The sequence below is a fragment of the Lissotriton helveticus genome, chromosome 3_1 (assembly GCF_964261635.1).
Source record: "Lissotriton helveticus chromosome 3_1, aLisHel1.1, whole genome shotgun sequence".
Taxonomy (NCBI): Eukaryota; Metazoa; Chordata; class Amphibia; order Caudata; family Salamandridae; genus Lissotriton; species Lissotriton helveticus.
In genome coordinates this window covers 423873768-423891681 of record NC_136061.1, presented here as the reverse complement: position 1 = coordinate 423891681, position 17914 = coordinate 423873768, and the positions used below count along the sequence as shown (strand labels likewise).

The 17914-nt window shown below is 43.3% G+C and overlaps 1 protein-coding gene across 7 annotated transcripts in view; it reads left to right on the top strand.

The window, feature by feature from the left end:
- RAPH1 (Ras association (RalGDS/AF-6) and pleckstrin homology domains 1) overlaps window positions 1-17914 on the top strand; it is a 342732-nt gene that overhangs the window by 321189 nt on the left and 3629 nt on the right. For 5 of the 7 annotated variants that reach the window (XM_078680286.1, XM_078680285.1, XM_078680284.1 and 2 more), the window contains 2 exons: window positions 10026-10146; window positions 11666-11808. In XM_078680286.1, the coding sequence (XP_078536412.1) occupies window positions 10026-10146; window positions 11666-11808 (264 nt within the window). Of the gene's footprint in view, window positions 1-10025; window positions 10147-11665; window positions 11809-14009; window positions 14112-17914 lie in introns of all 7 variants that reach the window. The other 2 variants (XM_078680288.1, XM_078680289.1) reach the window with 2 other exon arrangements.

Genomic DNA, 17914 nt, shown 5'->3' with positions numbered 1-17914 from the left:
CGTGTGCTTACTTAGGAACTGCACCTCCCGCTCCACTGTCTCTCTAAACTTATTCAACAGTGTTAGACGTCGACTTTGCGAAACCGGAACACGTCCTGCAGCCTGATCCTGATCAAGCACCTTCAACTGTTGCTCAATGCTCGCTAGTGTGTGCCTGAGATCCCTTAACACCCCGGCAGGCTTGGAGATACAAACCCCCCGGATATAGGCCTTAAATTCCTCCCACAGAGTGGCCCAGGTTTGTACTGATCCCTTATTTAGTTCGAAATATTCTGTAATGCCATCATATATCTCAGAACGAAAACCTTCATCAGCAAAGCCTGTCCAGGAAGCCTCCACTGTCTTTCACTACCCTCCGGGAGTGGGACTCTTAAGTTCCAGTATTACTGGGGAATGATCGGAGAGTGTCCTAGGTAAGTGTTGTGTTGCTACGTACCATGCAGCCAAGCTCGGGATACCAGCCAGTAGTTCAAGCACATCCAGGTGTTGTGTTGTGCAGAGTAATGAGAGTATGCCCTGCCCCGTGGCTGGCAATGCTGCCAAACATCTATTAGTCCGAGGGTATCACATAGGTCCAACAGGGCACTTCGAGCGTGAGGTTTTGTGTCGGGGGGGATACCGCAGTGCTATCTTGTGCCGGCTCTAACAGGAAGTTGAAGTCCCCTCCCATGCAAACATAGTCCGCGTCTAATTGTATGGTCCGTGTGTGTAGGTCCTGAAAAAATTGCGGGTAGTCTACATTTGGCGCATATACACTTATACACGCTATGTGTCTACCCATTAAATGCCTCACAACCATTATGTACCTACCCTCCTGGTCGGAGTGGGCTCTGGATAACTGAAAGGGTAATTGCTTATAAATTGTAATTTGCGACTCACCTGTTGGGGCCCCATATAGTCCCAAAAGGCATTGCTGCCACTTTGGGCAGATGAGTTTCTTGGAGGAAAGTGATATCTACCCTATGCCGCTACAGGTAAGTCAAAACTTGCTTGCCTTTTCTGGGTAGGCCCCAACAGGGGATTTCTGCTGGGAGCCGCTGGTCCCTTGTAACTGCAGCAAAACTGCTGGACTTCTGAGGGGGTGTCAAATATTTTAATTTCCCTTTAACTTCCACTCATAAACGAGCCGGGTAGATCATGCCTTATTTCAGCCCAAGGTTCCGGAGCTTTGCTTTCATGCTGATGAATTTCCTCCTGAACCATGGCTGTGAAGTCCAGAAACAGCTTGATGGTTTGTACCTTGCCAAGACAGGGTGCCATGCTCCTGTGCTAGCTGCAGCGCTGTCTCTCTAGCCCGAAAGTTAAATAGACGGGTCAGTATTGGCCTTGGCGGGGCGCCAGGAATAGGGCATGGACTAAGCGTGCAATGCGCCCGCTCTACTAAAAAGGTGGAGGTAAAGGGCTCTCTGCCAAATAGATCCGTGAAGAGCGTTTCCAGGAATGTGCCATGCAGCCAGTGTTGATAGTCTTAGGAACCCCAAGAATTTGAACATGGTTTCACCCGCTTCGCGCCTCCAAAGCCTCATTTTTTATGACAACATTCTTAAGGCTTCTCTCTACATGCTCCAGACGCTTCACAGACTGTGCTGCTCGTCTTCCAGGTCGGACACTCTGCCTTCTACTGTGTCCAAGCTTCTCTCGTCCTCGTCCAGCTTGACCCCCATGGAGTCTAGGCGCTTCTCGAGTGTGTCCAAGTGCCCATCCAGCGCCTTGAAGCCAGCACTCAATTCCAGCATCAGGGCCAGGGGGCATGCTTTCCGGTCAGGCCGCCTCTGAACCACACTCCGCCATGCTGGTGTTAGGCTCTGCCAGCGCTCTGCTTTGCTTGATGAATTGTAGAATCTTTTTGCTTTGGGTCCTTTCGTACCAGGACTTGTAGCGCGCTGCAGTTGGTGGGTGTGGTGGCCTTAGCCGTCACCACTCAGATAGGGGATGCTTTGCTATTGTCCCACCAGGCTATGTTCCAATCTAGGCAGTTTTGCGAGATGTGATTCTCCCAAGGCCCATCACCACTCTGCGTTGTCTAGCAGTAGTATGCTGCTTCCCACAGTCCGCGCCACTCACCGGTACTGGGAAGTAGATGTGGTGCCGGTTAAAGGATTTAGCCACTTGTGTAAGGGTGTACACGCACCTTCAGGATTAGCGTGTATGCACAATGTAAGTTAGGCCCCATGCTCCATTACTGCCGCTCTCCAGGGCCCGCCACAATCTACAGGCGTCTTACCCACGCATTTTGGCTCACTTTCAGACCCGCTCCCAGTCTACGCAGACCGGACCTGTCAGTCCAGTGACTGACATCCAGGCTCACCCGCGGCCCCTGTCGCCGCTGGGCCTCTGGGAGCATGCAGGCCGGCTTACCTGCGAGTCCGGGAGCCAGTTACAACGTTCTCGGGATTCCACCCTGGCCTCTCTTGATCCTTGCAGTCCGACCTCTTCTCCCTGCGGATTGCGAGGCGGGCTATCCGATGTTGCCGTAGCTCGCTCCGTTTCGGGTTCTCGCTGCCTCTCCAGTAGTCGGAGCACCACCGAACGTGTGGCGGGGCTTCTAGCATGCAGATCTGTCTGTTAAATGCAGGATGAGCGCATAGCTTTTGCAGATGGCTCCAGCATATCTGGCCGGACGACAGAGCTTCAGCGCTACACGGCCATCTTGGGCGGTAGCCTTGACACGTCCACAGAGTAATGTATTGAGAGTTAATATATGGGTGTAAGGAACACAAAAAAGTAACACATAATGCACCTCATCAGTGTATTGAACATCACTGAGACAATCCATGACCATTTGGTGGCACGAGGTGACAGAGAAGATGAAGTAACTCCATTATTTACTTAGTTGTGGTATGTTAATTTCTGAAGCACGAGTCCGGTCTGAATTCACATGCTGTCCATTATTCTGCCATCTATTGGGTGGTCCAGAATTCTTCCTTAATTGTAGTCCATTTTCTCTTTTAGATGTTTCTTTGTAGGTGGGCATCAACATACCTCCATTTGGAGTCCCTTGTGACGTTGTGCTGCTTCCCCTGGAAGCTCCTACCTATGGTCACCATCTTTGGATTCTTTTTTTTCCGTCCTTGGGTCTGGATGCTTGCTTAAGGATCTCCAATACAAGAAAGAAGTTTTGAAGAAGTTTCTCAAACATCAGCGAAAATGAAAAACAACACCAACGAGTGGGCACCGCAGTTGATATCTGCAGAAAAGGCAATATTCACTTGCTGTTTTTTCAATAATACCCATTCAGGGGGCTCCCAGTTTGGCCTAATGGAGAAAACACCTTTACAGTTTTGTAAGAATTGTTGCTACAAGTTCTCACAGAAGGACAAACACCTGGTCTGCAACCTTTGTCTACCTTTTGAGTGCTGAAGGAAAGACTGTAGTGCCTGCTCCGTGAGAGAGTAGCCCATCATACTTTGCAGGACCAGCTTATGACTCCTTCCCTGAGAGACCTAGGCTTCTCGATTGAAGAGCAGGAGAATGTCTTTGAGGAAGCTGAAGGGGAAACATCAGTCATAGATCTGGAGATCGTCGAAGGCCAGGTGACCAAAATGACACCAAAACCAGCAGTATGAGATCCATCAACACTCCTCCCATCCCCTAAGAAAATGTCTGAGTCATGAACAGCTGACTCTAGGACATCGAAAGGATGCATGTCCAGAGATGAGGAGCCTCACGGGGGGGGAAACCTGTGAAAATCCCAAATCAGCGAAGGACAGATAGGGAAAGGACATTTCTTTGTCAAAAACAGAACGGTCCAGAGTCGAACATAGAAGCTAGATGACCGCCACATCGTCGATAGACTCTCTGACGCCGAAAAGAAAGACAGCAAGCCTCGACTCCCCAGAACGTGATGCTGAAGTCAAGAAGAAAAAGAGGCGACTCGAGGCCGAAATGGCCACCCTTCTCCAGAAAAAGAGACTTCGAGGAGAGTCTGAAGAACCTGGTGAAAACATTGACACCGAAGGAGCACACAGAGGAGGTCGAGGAAATCAGACCACCATTGACCCCTGAGCCTCAAGAAGAGGATGAAAACTCTTCTAGAGTGGTAGTTTCAGGGTTCGGAGGAGTCCTAATACAATGAGACACAGTGGCAAGACCTGGAAATAGACTCCCCAGTGGAAAGGGTGGACAGTTATCCGTCGAGTCCTTTCCCTGCAGATGATATTGGGATGTATTTTCAGGTCATAAAGCAGGCTGCTGAGAGATGTGGAGTGCAGGTGGAAGAAGCCAAACAACAATCATGTTTTCTGCTGGAACAATTGGTGCCAACACACGTAAGGAGTAAATTCCTGCCCATGCAGTGCTTAATTTTAGCAAATGGTTTCCGGTGCTCGGCATGGGCACTTAAATGTCAGCTCCGGCTCTTATGACAGTATGGCTAACTAGGGCTGAGCAAAACAACAATTGTTTATTCATTGAATGCACATTAAGAATGACTAATAACTTCCATCCAAACAATTCTAATAGTTTTGGAGGCCTGGAATAGTATGAATTGTTATACTTGTTAGTGTGATAGTTAGTAGTTGTGTTTCTATTGTCATTGGCAGCGGCAATGGATGGTGCAAGCTGCAGTGGCCGCCTGACGTGAGACCTGGCACTTATTTTTTTTTTTTTACAAATTAAGCACTGTGCCAATGCTTTTTAGCATCCTAGACCATGGTAGGGAATCATTCAAAGAACTAGCCACTTGATGAGCTGGGACTTCTAGGGCTGAGAAAAATATAAATACTCTTCAAAGGACCCTGCATATATTAAATGCACTGTACCTGCTAACTCTATTATAACATCTACAACAAGGAAAAAGGTCAACATTCTATCTCCTCAGGCCTGCCTCCAGATAAGGAGAGCAAGCGCATGGACCTTATGGGACACAAAGTTGAACATAGTGCTGCCAACCAGTGGCGTATTGCTAATTCAAATGCACTACTGAACAGACACGCCCATCACTAGTAGGAGGAATACAAGCAGTTCCTCTATCAGAAAAGGGCACTATTGAGGCAGACAGACTGAGCCAATAAGCCTCATGTTCCCACGAATTGGAACTGAACCAGGGAGTATTCAAAAAGATCTTTCAAAAATGGGGAACACCAACAAAAGATCTTTTTGCTACATCTCGAGCGCCAAATGCACGGTCAATAAACTGGTCAGGGACATTTGCAAACACTTTTACCTCCATTCCGCTGGTACACAGAGTGATCAGCAAATGCAGAACGAGCAGGATGACTTAAATATCAATTGCCGCACAGTGGGCAAGACAAACCTGGTTCTAAGAACTAATGGAACTAGCTCAAGGGAACTTCCAAAATATACTACACCCAGAGCTAGAGACTTTGAGCCTAGCAGCATGGCTCATGAGGAATTCAAGTTCGGTAATCTAAAGATACCCCAAAGCACAATGCCTGTTCTAAGAGAAGCAAGAAAGCTAATAACAAGAAAGAGTTATGGGTCACAGTAGAAAAGATATTCTTTGTGGTGTATTAGAAATAAAATAAAAGGAAAAAATACTTGGGATAAGACTGTGTTAAAATATTTAACACATCTTCTAGAGGAAAGACTAACCGAGGCATCTTTAAAAGTTAATTTAGCAGCAGTATTTGCTTACACAAGAGGCCAAATTGAAAAGTTATTTTCACATAACCTGTAATAGAGTTTCTTGGAAGGATCAAAAAGAATAGCGTCATGAAAGAAGGTACCGACACCCACATGGAATCTAAATGTGATACTCGCAAAATTAATGAAAGTACCGTTCGAACCGTTACACAAGGAGTCGTTATAAATGCCGACCTTAAAGACTGCATTCCTGGTAGCTTTAACTTCACTGCATAGAGTGAGTGAGTTGCAAGTTCTCACAATACAAGAACCATATTTTCAAATTCATAAAGATAGGATAGCCATGAAGACAGACCTGCAATTCTTACCAAAGGTCACTTCACAGTTCCACATGAACCAAGGTATACAAATGCTAAGTCTTTTTTCAAAAACCAAAGGAGCATGCATAGAGAATGTTGCACACATAGACGCAAGGTGCACCATAATGTACTACATAGAAAGGACAAAACCAAATAGGAAAACAAAACAACTATTCATTTATTTTGCAAATAGTTTCTTGGGGAAACCAGTAACAATTGCACGATGGGTTGCGCAAACCATTCAGTTGTGCCATTCATATTCTGGAGAAAAACGGAGTGTGGCACCTAAAGCACATTAAACACAAAAGAAAGGAGCAACCATTGACAGCAACGTGGTCATCTGTACGTACACAATTTCCCTAGACATTACTGCATTGCTAAATGAACAGGGAAGCACAAATAGGCATTAAGGTATTACAACATCTGTTTACTAATCAATGACCATCTTCAACCCAGCCACCATAAAGTTAGAAAACACTACAAAATCAATGCACAGCATGTGAATCCAGAAAATATTCACGCTGCACAGCATATAGTTTCTTACCTGTAAGTTTAGTTTTACAGCTTGAAGAATTTTCTCGATTCTTAAGCGACCTAACCACCTCGACCAAAAAAGATGGATGAAAAAAAAAATATGAAGATTGGGACCAAAGGTGGGAGCTTCCGAAGGAAGCAGTAGGACATCACGGGTGATACCAAATGGAGGTATGTTGACGCCCATTAACAAAGAAAAATCTAGAAGAGAAAACGAACCACAAAAAAAGACATTCTAGCCCAAACCACAAGATGGCTGGATAATTGATAACATGTGAATCCATAAAATTCTTCAAGCTGCAAAACTACACCTCCAGGTAAGAAACAATATGATTTATTTGTTGGAAAGAACACATTTCTCTTTATAAGCTGAGAAAGACAATACAACGCACAGCAAGCTACCCGTACAAGTTAGGAATTATTTTGGGAACATCCGGTATTGTTGGAGAGGGAAACCGTATTTTGAAAAACGATTTCTCAATATGAGCACTGGCGTAACGGGCAATATAACCGGATTAGCAGGGTTCCTTTGCCAGTATCTGAAGCCCCGCCTTTTATGCGAGATTCCTGCTCTGGTCAAATAAGGGGACTAAAACCTGCTTGTTGCAGGTAAGAATACAATCAAGTGGACTTTATTGCACATCGGCCTATATAGTACTTTACATATTGTTACAAAATGTTTTTCGTCCTATCAGTTTATATCTGTGGATCTTGGCGAATATATAACCAAGCCGGAAATGATTCACCTCACATGAATATTGCTTTGTGTAAACACCTCAGTTATGTATTGCATGCAATTGTGTAATACAGATTAATGACCGCATTTCTGATCTACAGAACTTAAATTGACACATGACAAATGAGCATTCAGGCTATTTGTAAGATAAGGACTTCCTGTTTGTCAATTTTGCGCAGAGTTATAGCAGATCTTTACGCATAGCATTGTTCTTGCCAGCTCAGGATAATTTTATACTGCCCCGGTAAGGGTATGAATTTCATGACTATCGATGAAAGTTGCAGTGTCTCCCAGCAATCCATCTTGTCATTTATGGTGTGGGCCTGTGACCACTTCCTTATGGTAAGAAAGTAAAACAGTACTGTTCGAGTCGCCCCCTTCTGGCCAGAGACATGCTAGTGCGGATGTAGATCTACTCCAAACTTTTCTGGTGCTCAAAATGCCAGTAACTGTCCAGGATTTGAACCTTTTAAGCAAAGTGAGTGAACCCAACCGTTTTGTTTTAGAGGGTTCGTCCCTCAAAATTTTTTTTCAAAGCAGTGCAGTTTTGGATGCATGTTCCACCCCAATCATATAATTTTAAGGGGTCCAAATCTGTGGCTTTACCACTGAAAAGCTGAGCTGATAGTTTCAGCCTACGTTCAGCCCCTGGAAACCACAAAGGAAAATGAACCTAAAAAACAATCGAAAATAAAGAGCATTGTGTTTCATTCTCACCCTTGCCTGGAACAGGGAGCTGCGGTCTTGTGAAGGTCAAACCACATGGTGCTTGGCTGCTTCATGCCTCAGGAGATGGAGAGATGCATTGGGCAGCTTTCTGTCACCCGAGGTGGGCAGAGACTGAGCACCTTCCTGCATAGCAGTCTGGAAGGAGAGAGGATAGTCCGGGGCTTGCAGGCCTGGGCCTGGGCCATTCTCGAGTATCCATCTAATCAGGTTGTGGAACAGCTATCTTGAAGCAGGGAGTTGGTAGCAGACTACACCTTATCTAGCTTGTCGCAGACTACGGTGTGGTCAGCAACTTGCTCACTCCACCGCAGCCTTTGGCAAGCTGGACAAAGATGGCGTTCGAGGCGAGGCGGGGATCTTGTATAGGCCTCGTGCTTCAGGTCAGACCGTGCAGCCCTACGCCCAAAGCAGGAGGTCATTTTTCACGCATGACCCTAAAGTGCTTTCTGTGCTACTGTGGGGTTTTTGTGGACTGGTCAACTAGCAGACCCACACATGCGTAGAGAACCTCTCTGCTATGGGCCCAGGAAAGGCAAATGGGGGTGTGGTATGCATCAATAACTATCACCCTTCCTTCAGTAAACAGTTCACCAAGCTGTTGCATTGCTTACTGACATGAAGGGACTGTCAAAGTAGGGAGGAGTGGTGAAGCAGGGAATTTTGTTGATGGGCTCCATATCCGGGCCGGTTTGGCATTAGTATGTAGTAACCTTTACTTCTCAGTTAGATTGCTGGTTCAAGTCAATCCAAGGCATTGTGAGTTAATAGAAGTCATTACCATTTAGGAGTTTGTGTGGTGGTACCATGTTTGACAGAGAAGTAAACAGCTACCCCCTTTTTGAAAACCATTCCAGTCAGCAAGCAGACTTTGCAAAGAGAAACCCCTTCAGCGTGTATTCGAGGTATACAGTTTGCTTGACCAGCCTTTGCCGTGTGCGAGCTGGGCCCATGCCCAGGGCACTGACCTACCGGGGTATTGAAGCTCCCTGCAGAATTCCCCGAAGACTTGGGTCCAAAGAAAAATGTATTTAATCACATTTTCTGAAGGGTAGTGGAACCATTTTGAACTGTTTTTGTGGGTTTTTATTTCTTGGCACTCCTTAATATTGCCCCTCCTTCTCCTAAATTTTCAATACTTAGACAATTAAAGAGGATTAGTTGTGGGTGAGGAGGGCAGCAAATTTGATTTTGCCCAGGGCGTTGTATGAGCGAAGGCCAGCTCTGATTGTTCCCTCTCTTGGGAGAGAAGGGCTGAGGCCCTTGTATGACTGTAGCCTTAGTCCAGCCTACCTGTGCACGAAATGCACTAACATGTTTTGGGATGAATCACCCTGTTCTCTGGGTGTTGCACATTAAAATTCACCTCCTATAAAAAGGCTAACATGCGTGATTATATGTTCGGTCTTCAGGGGCAACAGTAATCCGCACTGAACCCGTGAAATGTGCTAATAAAGTGAGCAAAGTCACTTCTTAAAGAGGTTAATTTATTTCATTAAACCTGAAAAGCAGGAACCAGACAACAATAACTGTGGTGATAATTGCTTTTCTTAAAAGGGAATACATTCCTGAATTAATTGCTGTATCAATTGAAACAATCAGTTTGTGGCATCTGCCTGGTGGACTCCTCAGTGCAATCCTCTCCTTTGAGTGTCTCTAGTCTTGCCATGCAGTTTTGAATCTGTGCAGCAAATGTGCAATAGGTATTTGAGTTTTTTCTCCCTTTTTGAACGGAGACCACTCCAAAAATGAAAATTGCTATTTGGCACCTTTTTTTGGAAGAATATTTAAATCTTTGTTTGTAGTAAACTTTGATAGATCCAAATGGTGTAATTTATAGCATCTTAATAGGAATATTAGTTAATGACCATCAGCCAAACGAGTTGTATCCACTTTTGCACGCACTCTGTGACATTATCCACAGTGCACCGTGATAAGTGAATTTCTGCGGTTACAAAGGGATACCAGGAGCATGTTCAGGCTCTTTGTAATCCCAATTGGTGTAACGCAGTAACTATTACGCTGTTGAAAAACTGGTGTCTGCCCTTACCTTTTACACTTACCTTATAAGTAGTTTGCAATGCCAATATTGTAATAAAAGGAATATACTGTTGTGTTTGTTTCAGTATGGAAAGCAGCTGTATGTGAACTATCAAGAGGCCCTGAAGAGGACTGAGGTGGCTTACGACTGGACTTCCTTATCCAGCTCTAGCATCAAATCTGGATCTAGCTCTTCAAGTTTACCAGGTAACGTTACAGCATGGTCACCTAAGATGGTGGAGGAATGTCAAAAGATGCATGCTTCCTTCCCCACCAAAACTGACTCAAGATGTCTGTCTGGACAAATGCAACTATGGAGCTATGTTGGAGCACTGCTTTCAAATGGAACAGCAGTGTCTCTTGAGATGCTGCATTTCTGTTCCACTGCTGGAGAAAGATATCTAATACTCAATGGTGAATGCAAGTGTATAGATTGAAGTGTGAACCTCTCCAAAAGGTAATCTTCTCTTTAAATATAAATGCCCAGCTTTTATTGCATTGAGGACTGCTGTGGTCTAGATATAGAGACCCAGGATGTGTCCAAGTGATTTTACACATCACCCCAAGTACTGAATACTGTGGGTTCAGTTAACATATTAAGGCCCTCGTTACAAGTGCCCTGGATAATGTCTTGGATTTTCCCCAACTTAGTTACCAATGTGTATTGGTATGATTGTGGGTGGGGAAAATCAAGGCTATTACAAGTTGGACCCTGAAGGTCCCCTTAGAAATCAGGAATTATGGGGTTAAACTGTAATTCCAGGTCCAATTCCCGCAGTAATTCCTCATTTGCCCATGTATTTTCACACACATTTCAGCTACTTTAAATCTCTGTGTGAAAATAAACAGATCCGCAGAAACGCAACTGAACTCTTACTTCCTGTGATGCGGGTAACGGATGTTAGTGGCCCCATTGGAATTAAGAGGCCCTTAGTAATGAGATCTATTTGTTCAGCCATTAAACGCATTTGTAATGAGGTCTTGTAGCCCTAGCATCAGAGGCACTGGTAATGTGGTCAGGTAGTGCTTCCATTGGAGGCATTCATAAAGCGGTCTAGTGGTCCTAGCATCAAAGGCACCTGTAATGAAGTCTAGTAGTTCTAGCCTTAGAGGCACTTTTTATGGGTTGTAGTAGTCCTAGCACTAAAGGCATTCATAATGCCGTCTAGTAGTTCTACTCTTAGAGGCACTTGCAATGCCGTCTAATAGTTCTAGCATTAGAGGCACTTGTTATGGGTTGTAGTAGTTCGAGTAGTAAAGGCATTTATAATGACGTCTAGAAGTTCTACTATAAGAGGCACTTGCAATGGGGTCTAATAGTTCTACCATTAGAGGCACTTGCAATGGGTTGTAGTAGTAGTCCTAGCACTAAAGGCATTCTTAATTCCGTCTAGTAGTTCTACTCTTAGAGGCACTTGCAATGGGGTCTAGTAGTTCTAGTGTGAGTAATGAGGTCTAGTATTTCTAGAAGAAGGCAGTAGCTTTGAGGTACTAACTTTGCCACTGATAGGCTTTTTCGTCATGAGTTTTTACTCTCTTGAGGCATGGCGGAGGAATTGATTAAGTACAAAGATGTAGAATGTATGACAGTGACAAAATGTAGTCACAATATGAGGAGCCAAGGAGAGGCACTGGCGAATACCCATTAACATTTTCGTACTCTTTTGAAAGTTATCAACGAAAAGTGGAAACCAGGATATACATATACCAATTCTTATTCCTACAGAGTCCCAATCCAACCATTCTTATCACTCGGATAGTGGCCTTTCAGAGACACAGAATACAGCACACGTCCGCTCTCAAAGCATCGTCAGCTCCATCTTTTCCGAGGCCTGGAAGCGAGGGACGCAGTTGGAGGAGTCCAGCAAGGTAACAAGAGCATTACAAGTGAAAACCCATGCCGTGGCAGGGTGAAGAGTTGTTGCTGCTTGAAGCCATGCTGCATCCCTTGCTGGGATCTATCCTTTTGGCTTGTGTTGAGCATATTTCATGTTGGGTTTGTCTTCTACATGTTGTAGTTCTCTAGATGGCGTAGAGTTTGTATGTGCTTTACATTTGTTTACATGTTCAACTGGATCCTTTAGATAAAATGTCAGAAAACAATTGAACACTGACCATCTCCCCATTAGTAAAAATTGAACAAGTAGTATTCCCCTGACATCTGCACCATCCCCAATAAAAGAGAAAACATTCAGAACAGTACAAGTTTCATAGCAACGTCATTTAGTATTGGCTCTTTGGCAAGTGACCCTCAGTGCTGCGTGCCCATGCCCGTAAGAATGGACACAGATCACGGGGAAGAACGACCTAGTTTGAGAAGCCCACAGCTTTTCTTCTGATTAGGTTTGTCCATCACCGACTGTCACTGTAGGAACCTCGAAGGGGACAGGTGCCAAAATCAAAGCAGACTAGGATTGCTCATCTTACCCACAGTGGGCCAATTGCAGGCTCCAGTCTATTTAAACAGATTATATTGTGAGTTTTCAAATCAAATCCCAATAAGAATCATTAATAACAAGTAGTATTTGTAGAATAAGTAGTCGCGTTATACAATTTCAGCGCTACTCTCTGAAGGGAATCGTTTTGTAATGTACAGTATTTGGCTATGATAGTTGCGTCATTCTAAAATTAAATTACCACATTATGATAGTGTTTAATACAGGAATACTGGTGGTACTTTGGAATTCTAGGAACAAAGAATTCCACCACGTTGTTCCTGTTCTTCATATATAATTTTGGTATACGAGTTAATGCATTGCCCCTTTTCAAAGCAGGATCCACACCTGTTCGTAAATAATTGACGATCATCTTCATCTAAACATCTATACAACTTCTTATACTGCCTAAGATGTTGTATGTCCCGAAGACTTTGTTATCTAAATAATTCAATTTGTTGTAGACAACCATCCATCTGTTATAGCAGAGCTAAGTAACCTTAATTGGCTTGGGGGCAGCCAATAAAAAAGCAATAAATGTATGCCCAGTGAAGTGATCACGAGCTAAACAAAGTATTTGAAAGCATTGCTTCAAGGAGGTCACTTCGCCATGTTCCTTCCGAACATCTAATGTTAGAGAGTGAAAAGAAGCCTTAGTTATTCGTGTTCAAGCATCAGAGATTGTGGATGGCTCAATAAAGTTCCACCATGAAATTCCCCTTCACTTACATGTCATGTGATGGGACTTCAGAATACCTGCTTGGAAAGTCATGGTCCCCCTTCCTGCAGTCTAAAAACGTTTGTTTTCTTATCAGTGATTGCACTATCCAGAAATTGTTTAAGGTGATCCACTGTCTGCTATCAAATTCTCCAAATATTTCTTAACTTGGTATCTAACAGAGATCTCTGTGGGACTATCGCATGCATACAATCTTTAGGGGGAAAGATTGCAGACACAAAACCCTCGTATAAAGCTATTAAGAAGCCTACAATTTAAAGAATATTTCAGATTGCTCTAATTTACCCTAGGTGATACCGTTGGGACTCTGAAAAAAGTCTGTTCACATGCACCAGCCAGAGCTAGATTCTTAGAGGCTGGTGCCGGGTAATGCCACCCTGATAAGTTCTCTTGCAACCCAGAGTTGGGACTAGGACACAGCAGTGCCACAGCAACCAGTTTTTTGAGTACTGGATAAGGATCACCAATTATTGGGTTTTGTGGAAAAATGTTCAGCAGTAAGAATGTGCATTATCAGTGTACCCCTCACATTTAGTACAAGAATGAACGGTTCTTCGTCAAACGGTTTGTAAAGTAGTCATCAGTTTTAAGTATTCACATCTTCAAATATAGTGGACTGTCACAGATTGATCTAAGACACCAGTTCCGTAGGGATGAGACCATATAAATTCTCAACAACCAGCCTGTAGTTATGGTCTTTTATCCCTGTAAAAATGTACACAGTATTACACAAGTACTTCTGTTTGATTCTGATGCACACATTCAGTGTATCTTAGTAAGGAGGTATATAAGACGTCTTTAATATGTGCAGTGTTGGGAACAAAAACACATTTTCTCTTGTCACCCTCTCTGTGTTTGACAGTGCTTGTATTTCTCCTGTTGCCTCATTGTCTCAGGTACCAAAAGCGAAGTCCAGCACTGCTAAGGTCTGCAAGCCCATGGCGCTTTGTACGGGGCAGAACTAAGGTCAGGGGTCGTTTCAAAACACGTTAACCTGGGTGGGTGATTGCTGTAACCAGAATCCCACAAACTAACTTTCTGAAGACCTCCTAATCATTCTTTTCTCAATTCGCTGGTTTGAACCTAAATTTCTATCTGATAACCCCACTTTTTTAATTGATGGTTTAGGCTTTTACCACCCCATGACCTCATGTTCTCCCACCTTCCTTAATAAACCCACCGCTCTTGTCCGAACACCAAATACTAACTTATCAGTATTGCAGTCAAATTTAGCTGAGTCTTTTTAGTTGTAAAATTGATGCAGAGTCTCCTACTAAAGCCAATTTGCTAAGATTGAAGCCATTTACACAGTTACTGGCTGCTATATTTCAGTGAATGAAATGTGTGTTGTAAGAATGCATGTCCATCAACAAGGCTGTCCTGGCACTGGAGTTTACTGGAAGGTTACATAAAATCATACAGTCATTCTAAGATTTGGAAATATGGAAGAAAATGGTTTTAAGGGCTTTGCAGAATGAAAGATGATTCTACGAAGACATAGACTTGTTGAAATCACTTTCCAACATTTATCATCTTTAAAAGAGAAAGAACACACGGCAAAGGTGAGAGAGGCATGTATAGGAAATGGTCAGAAGTCTAGCCATAGTAAAACATGTACTTTCAGGTTATAATTGTCATTATTTGACTAGGAAAGTACAATTATATTTTTGATTTTGACATTCGAAATTTCCAAATCAGAAGATTTTCCAGCAAATGCCCAAATTGAAGCAGTGCATCTTAGAACTTTTTAACATTCCCCCATGATCCAGACAAGCATTTCTGGTGAACTGGAGTTGCAGCAGCGGGCAGTGTGCCTAATGATTCACGGTTCCTTTTGAGGTGTGACTGGGTGGCAGCATATTTAGTCAAAAGTTTTTTTCGGTTACCTTGGGCTACTTAGCAAACCTGCGGGAGTCATGTAGTGTACACAGATGAATCACATGCTGCTTTTCAGTAAGGAAGCAAGAGTGAGCAGTATAGTGAAGCGTTATGTTTCTCTGGCCTCCAATCAATGAAATACCCTATGATTTACTTGGGGAAATCTTAATTTCCCTTCTCTGCTAAAGAACGTTAAAGTACCAATGGGCTGTGATAAGCAGTATAAGGTTGCAGTTCCTTCTCCCTTCTCACACTCCCTATCGCTACTATTTTTCATTTGATCAATTTTCCGCTTTATCATTCTTTTGTTCCTTGCACTGAGTTTTTAAATGTCACTCTCCCTTCTCTTGCACACCCATCAAACTGTTTGGTCATTTATTTGTGTTGGGAAGGAGTTCGTTTTATTTGAATGTTAAAGATCAATTTTGCTTAACATGGTTTCTTTCTTTTTGTTGGTGCAATGGGTCTGATTGGCAACACTGAGAACAGAAGCCTACTATACAGCCAAAGATCAGAATAAAAGAAGATAAATGGGTGTGACAAGTTGCACGCTTCAAAAATAACAATACCTGTTCTTAGGACCAGTTGTTTTGTGAAATTTGTATCCATCGTTGTTCCAGTCTCTGTATTCTCCACCTTTAGTGTTCATGCAGCTTATGACCCATAGGATAACCCCACATGTAGCCATCTTCATCCTAGCTGAAAATTCATAGTTTCTCTTTGAAGCCATATATACCTAAGAAATCCCTGTAGGGAAGTAAGGGCCTGGTTTAGAGTTTGGCAGATGAGTTACTCCATCACGAACTTGACGGATAACCCATCTGCCTTATTACAAGTGTATTATATTCTGTGGCATGTTTAATAAGGCGGGCAGGCTACCCATACTGTTTGTAACGGATTACCCCTCCACCAAACTGTAAATGAGGCCTTCAGTCTCTTTGTTAGCAGACTTGCATGACTATTTTGCCAGAAATGAACAGAAGAAAATGTGTCCTAATCTATATTGCAATCTGTGCCTGTAGCAGGTGTATTAACACCCTGCAGAACTCTCCAGCATCTTTGAAGGCCAGGACAGTGCTAGAAGTAGAGATGCACATTTTCCACCAGGAGGTCTGCTTCTATCTGGATTGTGATCTGTTCAAGACTTCATTTTCAATTTACACCTGCAACATCCTCAGTTCCCATTCTACAGACTCAGTACTTTTTGATATGTTTTGTGGTCTATTCTAAGCCATTAATGTAGCCTTTAGAGGATCCATTAATTTTACTCATAATATTCCCCGCCCTGTCCAAAGGCACCACTTTGGTCTTCACTTGCCTGCCTAACCTCACTTTCATCTAACTGACCCCACCACACCATCCCATTCAACATGTAACCTCACAAAGAAAACTGACACATCCCCAACATTCAAGTAAGCCCCCCTCGAAATGCTGCAAAAAGCACAGATTTCACTCACATTCACAAAAACATTAAATACTAATTCCTCCCAAATCATTCCTCATCATACTGTGTGTGATCGTTAGTAAACATTCACGATCTGCCCTTTGCCTTTCAATTTTACCACAAATATCAAAGGCAAAAAACCTCTGCACTATAGTCGGTGCACACAGAAAATCAACTTCGAGTGACACAAAAATAGAGTTTGTGCTTATGAACTGTCTATCCAACATAAAACATTACCAATTTATCTCCTTCCTGTAGTGCGCCTGCCAAATAAATCCCTTAGCTTCCGCATTGATTTTAGGTGTTCTTTCTAGGACTGCCTGATGAATAAATCTGACCTAGTCCATGGAATTAAGCCATTTCCTCAACCCAGCAATTTTCAGCTTACCACTTTTCCAGATACAGCCCTTGTTCTAGTGAAACCTATCCTAGATGCAACTAATCACCAATCAAACTTTGGCCGCATCACACCCTTCTCAAGACAATTCGCTAAGCCATCTTTCTCCTTTCACCAGCCTACAGCAAATTCATGGCTAGCTGAAACAAAAGACAACCTTGCACACAGGTTCCATATTTGAACACACTTCCAATACATTGGAAGGTCAGAGCTCAGGAAAGCTCAGAAGAAACAGATCAGAACACAAAAACAAGCCTTTCCCAGCTACATCTCAGGAGCTCCGAATCTACGTTTCTACCACATTCCTGTTTAAAAAATGCTGCGCTGGGCCTTAGCCTATACTGTATTCATGCAAGTCTACTCCCAGCACTTGTTGAACTCCTACACATATACAGGACTTTATTAGTGTGTACTCCAACTGCCCTCCTTCTCTCCTCTTGTGCACCTTATAGGTATCTTTTTTGTTTTTTTTTAAATCTAAAGCACTATGCTGCCATTATGGAGGCTAAGCCAATTTATTGGCAAGTGTTGAGCACCTGCAGAAAACCAGACCTCAGTACCAAAGCTATAAATGAATCATAACTTGGGGGTTGCAAATAACTTTTGGCCAAGATAAGTCGCCAGACTGCACTTGATACATATTTTCTGAAGTAAACAAAACTCTTTCCAGTTCCCCTCAGACCACTTGTCCCGCTGTTTAGGTCTAACATGGCAACGCTGAAACTCGTGCTATGCACCTCTAGGGTCAAGTGACAACCCAGACGTGTTTAACCATCTTGTCTGGTCAACCATGCAATAGATCCTATTCAATAGGCTTTGTGCAAAGTCCTGATTAACTTGAGGCCAACATGGGCTTTGGGAAATGTAGGCTTTAGGTCCGTGGATGACAAGCTAATTTACATCAGCATGATGGAGAAGAAATCAATCTTCCTTACTTTGAAGACCTTTTTACCGCTTCTCTAGTGGAAGATCATTTTAAACTAGAGCACTAAGATTATCCCGTTAAACAAGAAAGGAACATGGGCTCTTAGACCATTCAGTTTTGCCAGCGGGCCATTGAGCTCTGTGACTAAGTGCTAGGC